This window comes from Podarcis erhardii (assembly GCF_964252035.2).
Source record: "Podarcis erhardii genome assembly, chromosome: 5".
NCBI lineage: Eukaryota > Metazoa > Chordata > Lepidosauria > Squamata > Lacertidae > Podarcis > Podarcis erhardii.
The window spans coordinates 5,361,573-5,378,729 of NC_138509.1; the positions used below are offsets into that span (position 1 = coordinate 5,361,573).

The 17,157-nt window shown below is 41.1% G+C and overlaps 1 protein-coding gene across 6 annotated transcripts in view; it reads right to left on the reverse strand.

The window, feature by feature from the left end:
- PCLO (piccolo presynaptic cytomatrix protein) overlaps positions 1–17,157 on the reverse strand; it is a gene marked incomplete at its 5' end in the record, with an annotated part of 233,953 nt that overhangs the window by 83,728 nt on the left and 133,068 nt on the right. For 5 of the 6 annotated variants that reach the window (XM_081860927.1, XM_081860926.1, XM_081860925.1 and 2 more), the window contains 2 exons: positions 3,822–3,958; positions 9,026–11,228. In XM_081860927.1, coding sequence (XP_081717053.1) covers positions 3,822–3,958; positions 9,026–11,228 — 2,340 coding nt within the window. Of the gene's footprint in view, positions 1–3,821; positions 3,988–9,025; positions 11,229–17,157 lie in introns of all 6 variants that reach the window. The other variant, XR_014156346.1, reaches the window with a different exon arrangement.

Sequence of the window (17,157 nt, forward strand, 5' to 3'; positions counted from 1 at the left end):
GCAGGAGCTGGGACTGAGCAACGGGAGCTCACCCCGTCACGGGGATTAGAACTGCTGACCTTCTGATCGGCAAGTCCTAGGCTCTGTGGTTTAACCCACAGCGCCACCTGCGTCCCATTAACTGTGGTAGTCTGAAGGATAATTATATTTTGTGGTTTTTTCCTGCAGGTTTGAATTGGTCTGTGTTTTAATTTATTGTAGTCTGAGAACTGTATTTACACCATCCTATGGTAATAGAGGATAGTAGAGAACTGAGGCGAGAATGACCAAAAAAGAAAAGCAAAAAGCATATACTTGGGAAGCTGATGTGAAGAAAGGTGTGAAAGCTTGGATGAAATGGAAAGCAATTCTTAAGTGAACAATCTTATACTTTTCTAGTATATTGCTGGAAAAAAGCATAATACCATGTTCTCAACTAACTTTCCCTCTGCAAAGCTCATGGGTGAGTTCCGATACAGGCCCAGGCCCTTGGCAACCTGTTTCGCTGCTTGGGGTGAAACAGGAAATGCTGCCCTGCTCTACTACTTCTCTTGGTGGCAGAGAAGTGGCACCAGCAACAATGCTCAGTAGCCACAGAACATGGAGTCAATTGGGGCAAAGGAAGTGGTTATTGAAGAGGAGACCCAACAGCCTGGAGGCCTCAAAGCACTGCTGAACAGCTGGCAGCTGAGCAGGAGAAGCCCGCTGAGAGTAGGAAAGGGCAAATCTGTCCATTTCAGTTCCTGTCAGTTCCTCAGTTTTCCACGTTTCCATATCAATGCTTTTTTTTAAAAAAAATAAAAAAGTCATGAAAATTCACCAGCATTGTAGTGCAATTCCCCCTCCCCATGTATATATTTATGCATGTGATTTAGCTTAATACTTGTTTTTGCAATGCAGTTTTCTGTAATATAATGCATTCTTAATGCTATTTTATTAACTTATGCATTTCCATGCACACTTTATCTCATTATATGCGTTCACATTACTTAACTGGATAACTGCATTGCAAAATATTGGGAAATAGGAAGCTCAAAGGATGGCTGTGGTGTAATAATAATAATAATAATAATAATAATAATAATAATAATAAATTTCTTATACCCTGCCCATCTGACAGGGCTGCCCCAGTCATTCTGGGAGGCTTCCAACAAAACCCCTCACAGAGCTACAATTTTGGAAAGTCTGGATTACGTAGGTTCACTTTTATATGCGAACTGGTTTTAATTTTTCCACCAATGTTAGCTGAGAACAATAAAAAAGCACAGAGGAGGTAAGGAGGAGACTGGAAAGCGGGCAGTTACAGTGTCTCTTCAGTGTCTCATCCTCTATTTTTTCTCCCAGATGGAAATGGAGAAAGAGGCACAGAGATATAAACAAAGCAAAACAAAATAAAAAAATTCCTTCCAGTAGCACCTTAAAGACCAACTGAGTTAGTTCTAGGTATGAGCTTTCGTGTGCATGCACACTTCTTCAGATACCTGCACACGAAAGCTCATACCTAGAACTAACTCAGTTGGTCTTTAAGGTGCTACTGGAAGGAATTTTTTTATTTTGTTTTGACCATGGCAGACCAACACGGCTACCTATCTGTAACATAAACAAAGCAGATGACATCATTCTAGTTGATACAAATTCCAAAGAAAATGCAATTCATTGTTCTCATACTGCATTGTCCTCTGCAGGGGGTTGGCCAGAACAGACTTGCTTATAGGTAAAATAAAGGTAAAGGACCCCTGGACGGTTATGTCCAGTCAAAGATGACTATGGGGTGCAGGGCTCATCTCGCTTTCAGGCTGAGGGAGCTGGTGTTTGTTCATAGACAGCTTTCCGGGTCATGTGGCCAACATGACCAAACCGCTTCTGGTGCAACGGAACATCATGACAGAAACCAGAGCACACGGAAATGCCATTTACCTTCCCGCCACAGTGGTACCTATTTATTCACTTGCACTGGCGTGCTTTTGAACTGCTAGGTTGGCAAGAGCTGGGACAGAGCAACAGGAGCCCACCCTGTTGCGGGGATTCGAACTGCTGATCTTCTGATCAGCAAGCCCAAGAGACTCAGTGGTTTAGACCACAGACCACCCGCTTATAACAGAACTTAAAACAGAACTTCACCACGGATTACTGAAGTCAAGCTCTTAGTGGTTTACAATGACGTTTTGAAGTGTCAAGAGAAACCCTTATTATAGGTTTGGGATTGGTTTGGCCTGAAGCTGACAGAATAGTAGACAAGACGCCTGCAGTGTGATACACTATTATTCCCTATTGCTGACAGGGAGCTTTGCTTAGGGAGAGTAGTTGACGAGCCCTGCAGTGCAGTCCACGATGAATATTGTAGGTGAGACACGGGGTTTGGATTCCCAGTCAAAAATTCCATCTGCCTCTCAGGTGGCAGCAAAAGTCTATATACTTAAGTTGTCTCCTCAGATCACCTCTGGGCCAAATCAGGTGCACACAGAAGCTTCTTGCTTCACTGGGTTGCATGCAGTCTAAGTTAATACAATTCTACAAGTTAAAACTGAAACTTGTTTCTTGGACATTGCATTTTTCCAGCTCCCAGGAGTCTTCGTCTCTTGCTCTCTCACACACAGTGTATATTGCGGGTACTCTTCTGTACTCATATAACAAATATTTGTCCAGGACAGAATTCTATCCTATTTATTCTATCCTCAGTCATTCTTAAAATGATGAAAAGTAGGATCCCATCTATGTTTACTCAAACGTATATTATATTAAATTCAGAATGTGTATAGGGTTGCAGCCCACTTTCCTGTCTCTTGAATCAATTTGTTATGAGGTTGCTATGGCAAATACTGAGACTCTTTACTCCCTTTCATGGGAGATAATTGCCTAACTGACCCTAGACCAGCTGCTTTATTTCATTGGCTCCCATCTGAAGGGTACAGACTGCAAGTGCACAATACAATTTACCTGGAATTGTGAGTCACACCTTTCCACTACACAGTAGCTGTAGCTACAGGTCATGACAATGTGTAAAAACCACTGCCCTCAAAACAGATTGTTTTTTAATTCCCAGCCCTTGTTTTTCCATTCCAGCCAAATGTAATCTGAAAATGTATCTCATATGCTTCATGGTTATAAACCTGTGTAATGGATAGTGGTCCTATATTGCAAGACATACAAACCACACATAGGATGCATTTATGCAATGTGTTATTTAGATATGAGAAAAGCCCGCAGGAGTTGGTCCATAACTGCAAAGCAGACTGGATCCCTAATGAGTCTGTGAACTCCTGAACCCCCAAGAGATGCAATGTGGAATCACAGCTGATCTAAGATACATAATTCTATTAACATAATCCCTTGCAGTGCCAAAGGATGCTGGAAACAATTCTCAGATCCCCTATGAGTATTGAAAAGGCTGTCCTAACACATGCTTCTAAGGTCACATTGCTGCTTCATTGGTACCCCTAAAAATACTTCCATCCCAGGTAGCACTGAACGAAAAGGTGTGTGGGTGAGGTTTCACGAACATTTTCACCGGACGAGGGAATGTGGTGACGAAGCACTGAGCTTAGGGACATACCATGCAGTTAAACTGTATCTCCCCATGTATGTCCTTTGTTCATGACAAAGGAAAATGTACCCAAGTAAATACTGCACCCCGAAGTTCTCAATTTTCAAAGAATTGGGGCTGCACATAACAATATTTGCCTTTGTCTTTACAATGAGCCCTGGTATTCTAGAGTAAGGGTGGAATTTTCTTAAACCTCATTTTGACAAATTGAGTGGCCTGTCTACTGTAAGCTATGAGAGATGGTATGACTCATGAATCTTCTTAAAAACATCAATGCTTAAAAACATAGCCTCCTTACTTGGTCTTGATGCTGACTTGGTGGCCTCGAGTGAGCTAGCTTGTCTGGTAGTCTTCTGTCAAAACCATGTCCGTTCTCCAAACGAGACTCCCGGGGCTTGTCGAACCAATCCGTTTCTTCCTGGCGCAGGTGGTAGGCTTTGAAAACCAAGGACACGTCATAGGTTCTGAGCCAGAGATGTGAGAAGAGCAATAGTCTGGTGTGCGCAGTCAACATGCATTTAGCAGTTAATAATTGGCCATGCATTTTAAAGCAAAAGTAGCAGGCAAGAGTGGAAGCAGACAAACTCAGGTTAGTAGAAAGGGACAGAGAAGACCCAGCCTTGTTGACTGCGGACCCTTTGCAGATATGTCAGAATGCCATAACAATTTATCTGGGCTTGTTTGGTTCCTGAAATACTCCATTGGAATATGTTTCTGAGGTGTTTCCTCTTAGCAGGTAGTTTCATAAAGCCCTTTGCACCACTCCTTATGGACTCTCAGTTCCATCACTGTCTCACTTTATATATATATTTTTATTTATTTATTTATTTATTTATTTATTTATAAAAGTGTTTATAAACCACCAACTCATTAAAAGTATCATGGTAATATACAATGAAACATGTAAAATACAGAACAAGTGACCAACACTGAATCAAATTAATTCTGTCAATCAAGTGTTTGGCTGTATGAGAAATAAGGGTGCGCACAGAATCATTCTTGGTAGACTTTCCCCAGTTCTGAATTGCTCTCCATCTTCACGTCCACAAAAATCTGAGTTTGGATATTTGCCAGTAGAGATGCAAGACTCTTTAAAGCAGGTTAGTAGCAGGTAGGTTCTTATCTCAGCAGACATTTTAAGTCACTTCAGATTTTATATTTAGTTTTGAACTGATTTGGTCTATATTGCACTTGTTAATAATTGTATACCAATTAGATACACTTGTAATTAAGCAGTATATAAATGGTCAAAATAAAATAAATGTGTATTTTTAATGTTTTAATTTTTTTTAACATCTTGAGCCTATGGCACCATTGTATAAATTTAAATCAATCAATAACACAGGAGCACTTGAAGCTACCTTTTCCTTAATCAGACCCACAATCCCTATAGGTTTCAAACAGGATGTCTTTCCTTGCCCGACCTGGAGATGCCAGATGTTCAGTCCCTGGGACCTTCTGCATGCAAATTAGATGATCTGGTTAAACCTTACGAGATCGTTTCATCATAGGCTTGCCAAATTTTCACTCAGATGAGGATCCACTGTCTTTAAGAGCTTAATGCTTGGGAGATGCCCAGAGGGTCTAAACAATCATCAGCTTCCCTTATCTCCTGCAATGGTCACTCCACCCTCCATTGGTTCCTGCATTTGAACATTTAGAGCAAGTTAGGAGTACAGATTGACTGTGGCACACAAGCTCTTCCCTGGTGTGGAAGACTTGTGTGAAAATAGAGAGTGATATCTCCTGTGTGACAATTACACTAATTGCTATAAACACCTCAAATTGGCAGATGAAATCTCTTGAACCGCATCGTTTCATACTTAGTAAGAACAAAAATGGAGAATTTATCAGCTGTAGAAGACAGACTTAGCATTCAGTTTGTCGTCATATCCCCTAAACCAGGATGAACTTAAAACTTTTGAATAAGGGATTATCCTTTTCAGGAACTCCAGGATATAATGCCCTAAATACTAGGACTGAACTTTTCAAACTCGCTAGACTACAGTACTAACGTTACTAACAATACAACCCTGACGTTACTACTTTTGAAATAGTGGTGTTACAGGATATGAAAAAGGCAGAACAAAGATCTTCTAAGAGATGGCACAATTTATCCCATGGGTTTTGGTGGCTGCTGCTTACTAGCTATGGAATCTGATTGGGTAGAGGACTTTGGTGAAATGATTTCAAAGTTAGAATGCAGGCAGTAAATGAGAAATTGTGGCAGCAGCTGGCAAGAAGCAGCCTTGGAGGCACCAAACAATGCCTTATCTTTGCTTTTTTGTGGAACTGATGCTGCTTTAAGGACTAGCACTATCTCTGTCTTGGGTGCTTGCCTGATGCTCATTGCTTCTGTATTTTTGTAAAGATAAAATCCAATGCAACACCCTTAGTCACTGGTACTTTCTCCTCATATGTGAACTGACTCTACAAAAGTTGGCCTCCGAAAGTTTAGAAGGTGCAACAGTAAGAATGCAGAGGCTTCTCAACCAGCAGTTTTGCATGTTGCATTTTAGGTATTTTCCAAATGCCTTTGTTTTTTGTGAATGTACATGAACCCATAAATTCTAATCTGCTTAAAGACATTTTTTTTAACTAGAAGATCACACTGGTTAAATGCAATGACACATTCTTAAAATGTTCATTTAGGGAATTGCATCTCCTTTCTTAACAACTTTCAGAATCTATGGTTCATGTCATATATCTGTCTCCAGACATAGCAACACGGTAATTTAAAGTATATTCATGCATATAAAGAAACTTCCCCCCCCCCTTTGATCATAGTGAACAGTATGATCTGTATAGCATTACTTGAACTGAAAGAATTTATGGGCTACTTTTTGCTAATAACGCTTTCACATAATGAGTTTGATATTACCATTTCATGATTCCCGGAGTTCTGGTGCTGCTCCTGATATAGCATGGATACAGTTTCCAATTCCTGCTATGGAGTTAACCCATAAACCCCAGCCATAGATATAAAGCAGAGTTGCAGTTTTCATACAAAACAAGCAATGGTGTCAATGATGTGGATGCAAATGTTTGTTGTTTCATGAAAAGGATTGCTGGAGCAAAGATGACTTAAAATTCCAGTGGGCTCTACATGCTAGCATATTTGACAACTGTGAAACAAGAAGAATGGTCAAAGGGCCATATTTCATTTCAGAAAAAAGTGTTATGTGTATGCCATGTAGGTGTTATGCTTCTTTATAACCTTATATAGAGAGAGCATGTATTTATGAGTTACAGAATATGAAAACCTAGGATATTTTGGTGAGAGTGGCTAGAGTAATTTTTTTGTTTTGAGGGGTGGGGTTACAAAAATAGATTCAATTCCTCTTTTACTCCAGTCAGTCTGTTATCTCATTCCTTTTGTTTTCTCTGGACTGCTAGCAGTTATTACTCCCTTTATGAAGAAAAAATGATTTAAAGGCTTGAAGAACTCAGGAATGAAAAGAAAAGTGGAATGTTCAATGGAGCAAACTGAGACCTTAGACAAACTTTGGATCTTAAGATGAATAGGCATGGTTCCAGCAGGGCATGTAAAATGATACATAGCCTCCCTCCACTCCCTTAATGGAAATTTTAGACAACTTTTAAAGTAAGAACGCATAAGTTTTAAGTAACCACAAAAAGTAGAAACCAAAACAAAATGCAAATCTGAAGAACATGTATCGGATCCAGAGCAAATTAAAACACGCTCCGAAAAGCTCAAAAGTAAGTATCCACTGAAAACAATGGGACTTACTCCCAGGTCAGTGAATATTGGACTGTAGTGTAAACCAAATTTAGGTACCCTTGAAATCGGTGCAAAAGCATACGTCATGGCTAACTTAGGTACTGTTGATCTCAATGGCATTTAAATGCAACTAACTTTCTCTGGATCCAACCTCCTGTTTTATACTTCGGTGAGAGGGGGCAAATTCCAGGTCATTCGGAGGGGAAAAGCTTTATATCAAATATTCACATCTATTATGATTCTATTTTCAGAGTGAACTGAAGGAAGGAAGTAATGGTACTGAAGTAGATAAGAAAGTGTGAGGGGAGTAACTTCAGCAAGTATTTCTTCCACAGTAATCACGGCTATTAGCAAACACAACAGGGCATGCAGTGTATTTTTATTGGACAATATGCACAAAAACTCAACAGAGCACATACAAAGAAAACGTGTAAAATTCATTAACTTTCAAAATGTCTTTTTGAAATGGCTTCTGAAACAGTATTAAAACATGTTATAAACTTTACTCAATTCCAACAATGCTGATACACAACTTACAGTTTAATATTTAACATCAGCATAACATTTTTCTTTGCTTTTTAAAAAGTAACATTTAGTATTTCTTTTTCGTTTTCTTTTTTTTATAGAAAAAACACCTTTGTGTGCATCTGTGTGAGATAAGCTTGTGCAGTTGCCTATAGGCTTCCCAACCCATCACATACTTGAACATTTACTTGGGACTTTTAGTATTTTCTTTTAAAAAGTGGTTTCCCTACTTAGGTTCTCCTGTCCCATCCTGCCTGCTTCCACCTCTCAGACTCATCCCAATACTTGGAACAGCATATGTAATAACCACACATGAATAGAATCACTTAAAAAACATGCTTATATGTCTGAGGTACAGGTTATAGTTTATATAGGGTCATTTATACATATGGATAGCATTGAAGTTATCTGTGAAAGTTTAATGAGAAAAGTTTACTGGGGAAGCTAATTGACCCTGACATCTGAACAATATCATATCATCATACTTTTAATTTACAAAAATCCATACATAACAGCATACACTTTACGAAGATGCAATTATAAAGGCGCAGTAACGAAGTCTCTAAAAATACAATACCCCATCATAACAATATTGCTTCTACCCATGATTCCACCGGGGATTAAAACAATGATTTGAAATATATAAGGGAATTACTTTCATAAAGGATTTTGTTTGTAAACTGTGCTCTATGGCTCTTGGAAATTTTTGGATTGCTGAAGATTTGCAGCAAGCTTATTGCACAGAAGATCTTTTCACATTAACAAAAGGATGGGTCACAGTTTTATGAAGACTATATTTATTTTGGGTGGTATTTTCAGCCTCTCTTGATTTTAGCAGAAGCTTATTCCACTAAACACAATGGAAGAAGACAAACCAATCCTGAATTATTGCTTCTGAAAATCCCAGCCAAAATACATATAACAAAAGTGGAGTGCAAAAAAATGCACACGCAAACTAAAAGAAAAAATAAATACAACTGGAACATGCAAGTCTATCTATGTACCCATCCAGAATCTGAGCACAGAGTTAAATCAGCCGACCAAATGAAAAGAATATCTATCTATATACACACACATACGTACATATATATATATACACACACACACACAGAAAAAGAATGCAAAAAAAAGAAAAGAAGAAGAATTAGTCCCCGAAAGATTATGAAATCAGACACATGCATAGAAATGAGGATTTGTGTTGTGGGAGCGATAAAGCAGTCTGAAGTCTAGTTTACCTTCACTGTCTGACATGGCGTGCTGGAAGTCATCCATGATGAAGGCTATATCCCGGTCATAGCCTCGAGCTCGTGATTCTTCCCTCATATGCTGCTGGACTTCGGGCAATGAATGGCTTGATCCAAACTGGTCCCTAGTGTCTGCGGATATAGGGGGCAATGGCCCGGCTGCTGCTCTTGCCATTCCCATTGGCTGACCCACAGGACTTAAGGGACTCTCTTCTTCTGAATTCTGCGCAACTATGGGGATTCGGCCCCTGCTCTGACTTATGGGTAGACTGGTGGGTTTAGTTCTTCCAGAGGGGGCTGCGTGACTGAAGGAAACGTCTAGTGGTTCAGCCTCTTGGGCCTTCAGTCTTAAAGATGAGCTTGAAGAATCTCTTTTTAGTGATAAATCAAGCCCATAGACGGATGACGGTCGGGAAGAAGGTCTGGATCTGCTGCCACTGCTGTAAGATTTGTCAGAATCATCATGCAATGTGGATCTCATTGTTGTACTCAGTGCAGCCCCAAGGCTTGTGCCAAGAGAATGTGTGAGAGTTGGCTGCATATACTTCTGCTGGTCTGTGATGTTTTTCCGAAGGCCAAACGTTATATCATCTTGGAGGAGCCTTGCTCTAGAAGTATTGCCGCCAAGAGATGATGTGCTTAAAGTCAAGTAGGTTGAGTAATCAAGCTCAAGGTCCCTGCTTTCCTGAATGGGTGAAAATTTAGATAATTTGGGATCAATCAAGGCCTTCTTATGCTTTGACTGCTTCTGGTAAAGAAGGGCGGCTGGAAGCTGTTTGGCAGCTTGCTTCTCCAAGGTAAGCCTGCTTATGCTATATTTCTCAGATTTGGGGAAATGTCTGTAGCTAGTATCTGCATGGTAATACTGTGAAAGGCCTGCCAGGTGATCCAGGCTTTCAGCCCCCCTTCGGAACTCCTGCTTGATCTGATGCTTCAGCAGCTTCAGTTCATAAGGGTCTTCCATGGGATCATCATCAGTTTTCATGTAGCTGTGCAACCGAGAAGAAGTCTGCAGCGGTGCGAGGAAATCTGAGACTTCTTGCACTCTTCGCGCCTCAGTAGTTCGAAGCAGCCGATCGGTTTTGGTCAGATCCTTCTCATGTAGACCATAAGCAGAGCTCAGAGCGGATGTCCCTTTAGTGAGGTCTCCAATATCATCAATCAGCACATAATTACGTGGCGCATGGTGGTCAATATCTGCATAGAAGGAGTCACCAGATATGCTCGAGATGGGACTACTGGCCATGCCGCTCCTCTCATCGAGCCCCATCCTTAAGTCCAAGGTACTGTATTTACTACCCAAATGGGACACGGCATATGTGTTGTCAGAAGATGCAGGGGCTATCATGAGAGGCTGGTTGCGAATCACGTCATAGTTCGTTGTTATCTTAGGCTCCAGATATAATGAGGCCTGCCTTGTTTTCTGTGGGATCACCATTAGCTGTGATGAAAGGTAGGAAGGCTGTGGGGTTGGTGGAGGCTGAGCCTGTGGCGTGAAAGACATGGTTGCCACAGTTTGGAATGCTGACTGGGTCTGGTAAGGAGAAACCTGCTGTTGATATAAAGGTTGCTGCTGCTGGTAATGCGATGGCTGGGAGTACTGAGTTGGTGCTTGAGTGGGAAGGGCAGGTGAAGAGTACTGATACTGAGAGTAAGGACTCGTAGGAGTTGCAAACTGCGTTTCTGGTTGGGTTTGTGGGGGGATAAACTGGTCAAATTCTGTTTGGGGCGCAGTCCTTGGTCTTTCCAAGCCATGCTGAGATTCTATTCTCGTGGGCCTGGTGCTGCTAACCTCACTGTCGGACATATAGTCGCGTTCCTCTGCTACACCTTGAAGATAGGCACGCTCCCTCTTTTCTCGTTCTTTCAGCAATGCCTCTTTCCGCCGATTGATGCCCATCTCTAGATACCGAAGTTTTGCATCTATTTCTTTCTCTTCCTCATCTAACTCTGCTTGCTTTTTCCGAAGCTTGGCTGACTCTCTCTCTACCAGATCCAGTTCTCTGTCTATATCCTGGAGGATTTTAGCTCTGGCCATGGTATTGCTTCTACAGATCCTCCGGCGTGAAACTGATCCCACAGTGGTGAAGGCAGATTGTGTCCCTACTGAAACATCTTCTGGAGGTGGGTTGGGTAGAGTCCTCTTGACCTTCTTTTGCATTCCTGATGCTGATACACTTGAAGATCCTTTCGTCTGCGGCATAAGAAAAAACCACAGGATAATTATTTTAGATAAATGGACAAATATGGGCCAGCACAACTTGTGATCTCCCAAGCCAAAAACAACCCACCCAAATGTACTACTAGATGCTTGACTAAACTCATGTTTTGTGGTCCCAAAGAGGCTGCAAAGCAGGACTGTGTACAGTTCTAGCCACCCCAGAGCACAGAGCTGGACAAAGTGTAGAAAAGTACAAAGAAACTGTTCAAAAGGCTGGAGGGAGCACCTTCCCTACAAGGAAAGCCTAAAGCACTTGGGGCTTCTTAGTTTAGAAAATATGATTAAAAGGACACACAACACAAATTTACTAAATGATGGCATTTGCAAAAAGTGAATGGAGACAATTTTTTTCTCACTGTCATAACAACAGAAATCAGGGCCATCCATTAGATTCAGGACAGATAAAACCAAGTACTTCACCTAACACAAAATTCATGGATGGAGCTCACTGCCAAAGGATATGATGTTCATCACAGTCTTAATAGAAGGCAAATCCATTGCAGATAGATCTATCCATGGTTATAAGCCATGGAACCTGTACGGCTGAGTACCAGTAGCTGAGTGACAGAGGGGTATTGCCTTCATGTCTGTCTGTGGAACTTTCTGGCCACAGTTAGGAACACATTGTTGGGCTGGATATACCTTGTGCCAGGACTGCTCCTATGTAACAGCCAGTTTATGACCAAGTGAAGATGCCCAGGCACCAGGATGACATCTCCACCATCTGGAGGTGCATGCCTGGGGATCCTTGAATCTTGACTGTTTACACACACTAATACCACATCCTGTAGAATTCCATCAGTTTTAATTTATCTGCGCAATCCAGGGACCAAAAAGTCGTAGTGAAAAATGGCCTCCAAACTAGTCATTCTGTTTTGGCAGGTCTAACGCTGGTTTAAGGAGCCATTTGGCACCTAGCTTATATTTCTTTCTAACACTGCTTGAATGCTCTCCCCAGGGAGGCTCACCCGGTGCCATCACAGGGCAAAAACCTTCCTCTATAACCAGGTCTTTGGCCTTTTAGAAGTGGGTGGGGATGTCTTTAATGTATTTCTCTTTCCTCATGGCTTTAATGTATCTATGTGGGATTTACTGTCCATCTGTTAGGTTGTAAGTCGCTTTGGGTTGCCCTGGGCACAATACAGCAACTGATAAATCTAATAAATAAAGCAATAAAATAAATAAAATAGCTCAGAGCTGGTTCTGGGCTGGAGGGATATGCAGAGGTCTGCGTCCGTGTGTCCCAGGTGATTGGAGCTCTAACCTCCTGGCAGGTACAGACACAGAGAAAGAGCTTAATGCTCCCGTCTGTTTGTCTTTCCTGTTGGTGAGCCTTTGGGAAGTGGTGCCCAACAGCCTGTGCCTCCCTCCTACGTATGTGAAGCAGTTTAAATACCCCAAATGAAGCATTATTTAAATGGTGATGAGCTCTCTTATCTGGGTTAACCAAACTCTAACCCAATTAACTCAGCTGGCTTTGCATATTTTAAACAGAGTATTTAGTCCAATTAAGTATTATTTTGAGTATTCCATGCTTATTTGGCATCAGCATGGATAATATACTTGCTTAATGATTCAATAATGATTTAACAATCTTCTGAAATTGTAGGGTGATTTTGTGCTACTTAAAACCAACCTTTGGAACTGCTTTGAATTCACCAGTCCAAATCAACATGTATTATTCATGTTAATACATACATTTAGGACCCCTTAACATATATTATTTGCAGTCCTGCTAGAGAGCCAGAATGTTGGTTATTTTGTCTTTTCCAGTTTGACAGAACTCTTGATGAGGTCAGGCATCTACCAAATTATAGGAACCAGCCATGTGATAGGAAATGCTAACACGTCCAACTGCTTCTTTTTTGTGTAACAGCAAAGCTTTAAATATGGAACACAGAATAACTCCTAATGCATTTTGGGATCTTTCAAATTGAGTTACTGGTTTGATTTTAGCCACCTGTCCAGTGACTTCTTATCTATTGCTCTCCTATTGTTGATCTAGATTTGCATCTGTTAAGGGACTCCTTTAACTACGGTAACTCTTACACCTTCCCTTTTTTCAAAATAGTAATAAAAGAAGCAGGTAAAATAGGGACTCCTGTCATAAAAAAAGGGAACTGACGACAGATGGGGAGCTTAGTGAAAAATTTTCAGCAGAGCCAGAAATAACTATGTCACTTTAGTGAAGAAACGTCTCCCATAGTTGGAAACTTTCAAACCCCAAGATCTATGACCAGGGTCTTCTACCTCCTAGCCAGATTACACAAAGTGAGCAATTGAGATCACCCTATTTTATCCAGTACCATCTATGTGGATTCCATCCATGTATCCTATAAAGCCGGCATCCCAAGTTATATGACAACACAGGATTCTTTTGAAAACTAAGGGTTGGTTCACATGTGTAATCCTTTTCAATGGAGGCAGTTCACCTATTCAGTTTCCAGGGATCATGATAAATGAAGTAAGGAACATATGCAAATATATGCTCCTAAGTTTGATCAGGAACCTCCTGGAAAATACCATTCTGTAACTCCCATGAATGTAACAGCAGCACTCAGTGGCGTAGCGTGGGTTGTCAGCACCCGGGGCAAGGCAAGTAATTTGCACCCCCTAACCCATGGATTTGCGCCCCCTAACCTTAACCCCCAGATGTTGCGCCCGGTGCGGCCGTCCCCCCCTGCACCTCCCACGCTACGCCACTGGCAGAACTATGTACTACAGTTCCACAGGAAGATGGACAATACATGCTGGATCAAATAGTAGTAGTAGTAGCAGCAGTAGTAATAATAATAGTAATATGATGCAATATTACAATAGAAGGCCACAAACATTTGCTTTTTAAAACTTACGACCTTCCAGATGTTGCTGGACTGCAATTCCCGTAACCACTGACCCCTGGTCATGTTGGCTGGGGACTGGTGGGAGCTGGCAGTCTTTACAGCAATTAGGGGGCCACAGGTTAGTTACTGCTGATTTAAAAGTTCACCATTTAGGAGAAATATTGATTTGAATCATTCCTATGAATGTGAAACCCTTTCACAAGCCCCCTTTCCCCAGATGGAAATCTACACCTGAACCTTTTTCATTTTCTTTTTCTTTTTACTAGAGCCACTACATGCTTATCAAAATATTGTTCAGTAGTTTTTCATTGTTTAGCTATCTTGTGTCACCGTAAATATTGTACATTTCAGTAGAAACTTGCCAACGAATGACTGAATTTTTACAAAACAATCAAGACTTGCTCTTGATTTTTTCCCCATGTACAAGCACAAATTACCAACTGTCTATCAACTTATCCTAGAAAATGTTTTATTTCATGATATTATGCACTGTGAACAACAGACCCTTCTGGTGTCACCCTGACTCACAATTTATTGTTCATTTCAGGCTATGAATACTGCAATAAATTAATACGAATAAAGGAAAGATCCGAATAAATTTGCAGGCTACACTTAAAAACCTCATGGCCGTTAGTATCTTCTGGTCATTTAGTAAACTGTGTTATTACATTCATGTAGGGTTGTGGAAATATGAGCAATTTCATGGTCACAGGCAGCCACATACAAGCATACAATTTCACCTCTGCCCTGATCTGACCAGGAGGGCAAAGGACAGCCTTTCTTCCAGTCTTGGTCTTCTGCCCCATGTCCTGCCCATGCTAGATTCCTCCTCCAATGATCTGGAGCCCCCAGATAGTGGCGGAACTCAAGAAAAGTGCAGCACAACAGCTGCAGAAGACCAGGGACCCTCAGGGGAGGCTGGCAAGTGTCCTGACCTACAAAAAGGGAGCCCAGCCTCTCTAGCAAAGGCAGAACCACCCCTGAGCCCCCAGGTGAAAGTGTCCCTGACTGGTGCTGGACAGGTTCCAAGGTATGTTGCAATGTTTAGAAATTAATGGTATGCATTATTATTACTATTAATCGCCTTCTAAACCACCATCTGATGGCAATCTACACATAAGACAATGGAGACATTTAAAACAAGACTAAAACCCCAAGAAGGTGATGATGCTACATCATAACTGCACATGGAAGCTCACTTGACTGGATCCAATCCTGCGTCAACATCTCCCCCCCCCCCCAATCTGGAATGCTTAACTTGGAACATCTTCCCTGTTGTGAAAAGCTGTCTGCATGCAAAGGTATTTTGAGATGGAAGTAATTTTTATTATTATTATTAAAAAAGTGGTTTCACTTCTCGTGCATTCTGAGCAGGCACAGACATGTGTGAAGGCTCTTGAATGTTTTAATACAGGGACAAATTAAATGTGGTTGTGTGAAAGCAACTGAACGCATGCCCCCCCCCCAATGTAAACAGTCATTGCAAAGGTTGAGGTGTGCAGCAGGATCATGATCACAGCAAATGGAGAGGTTCCTGCTTGGCTATGATCAGGGTGAAAATCCCACTCCTCATTTGCTATTGGGATCAATGGAGGCTTGCCTCCTGGAACTAGTAGCAGCTAAAGGGGAAGAGTGGGCATTTCATTGAGATCATAGAATGAGGATTGAAAAACTCTCCCTAACTGCTGAGGTCCTGATTCTTCATGCACATGTTAACTGCTTTCAAAGTTGTGTACACACCTTACATTTAAAGCATCCCTCACAGAATCCTGGGAACTGTAGTCTGTCTACCACAGAGTGACAATTCACAGTACTCTTAACAAACTAAGGTTCCCATGATTCTTTGGGGGAGAGAATCATATTTTAAATGTATGGTGCATACGCAGCCACTGCTTTTAGTTTGGTCCTTATTCTGGATTAGTCAAGAAGGGGTGTGTTTAAATGTTTCATTGCATGGGTGTCAAGTTGAATAAAATATTGGGGGGGGGGGCAAGTAAACCCTGCACTACATAATTGATCACATGACGTGGTGCACAGACACCATTTGAATGGCAGCCCCTAGGAGTTGGCTCCTATGTCATATTGTTCAGTTTGTATTCATGGCTTTGGCTTTACAAACTGTGTAAAGTTTTCAGGATGGTTAGGAAAACAAATCTAAATAGGGCAATATCCAACCACAGTGAAGCACACCAAATTCCTGTTTATTTCTTCATTTCAGTGGAAAGGCTCAACTCTTCTACATGGAAATAGATGAGTCCTAAAAATGCTTAACACTGGTTTGGATTGAGCTTCTAACCTTTAAAAACTAGGGGATGCATAAGGATTTCTGCCCTCTGGTCTGCTACTCCTTGTTCATGCAAAGACTGTTAAAAACTCCCTTTGAGGTATATGTGTGCATCTGTTTGTTTGGGGCAGGAACACTTGGCATGAATCTAAACAGAGACAAACTGATAAAATGTTTGCCATGATTCCAAACTGGACGTTTCCCAAACAATTATTCCCTCAGAGGATGTTAAGGGCAAAAGTTTGCCCTGTTTCCAAATGGAACAGATGTGCCAACAGATTTTGGCACTTTTCCTAGATACCTTCCCTTGAGACTTGGGTTCCCCAGAAGAGGATTTGCACAGCTACCAACTGAATAAAGATTATTAATTATATGGAGCTTAATCCAAGGCACAATAGATTCTATACCCATAGTTCCTTGTTCTAAGTAAAATGCTGTAATTAGAAAAAAAAATTCACTTTTAACATTCACTACAAAGCACTCAATACAGAAAACACGACAAAGAAGCAATATACTCCTATCTTTATTATAGTATTGGAACTTGAATTGGCTGATTTCTAGTCATTGCTCAATAAAGTTAACACCCCTGCAAGGGTGAATCAACCCCCAAACATTTGCACTCATTTACTGATGTTTGAAGGTTACATAAAGGCATGCAAAGTGACAAATGAATGCTTGACTTGACATAGGAGCCAACTCCAGGGGCTGTGGGTACCTGGGCACCCACAATAATATAATTCTAGAAGCCGGGCACCCACAAAGTCAATGAGAAAAG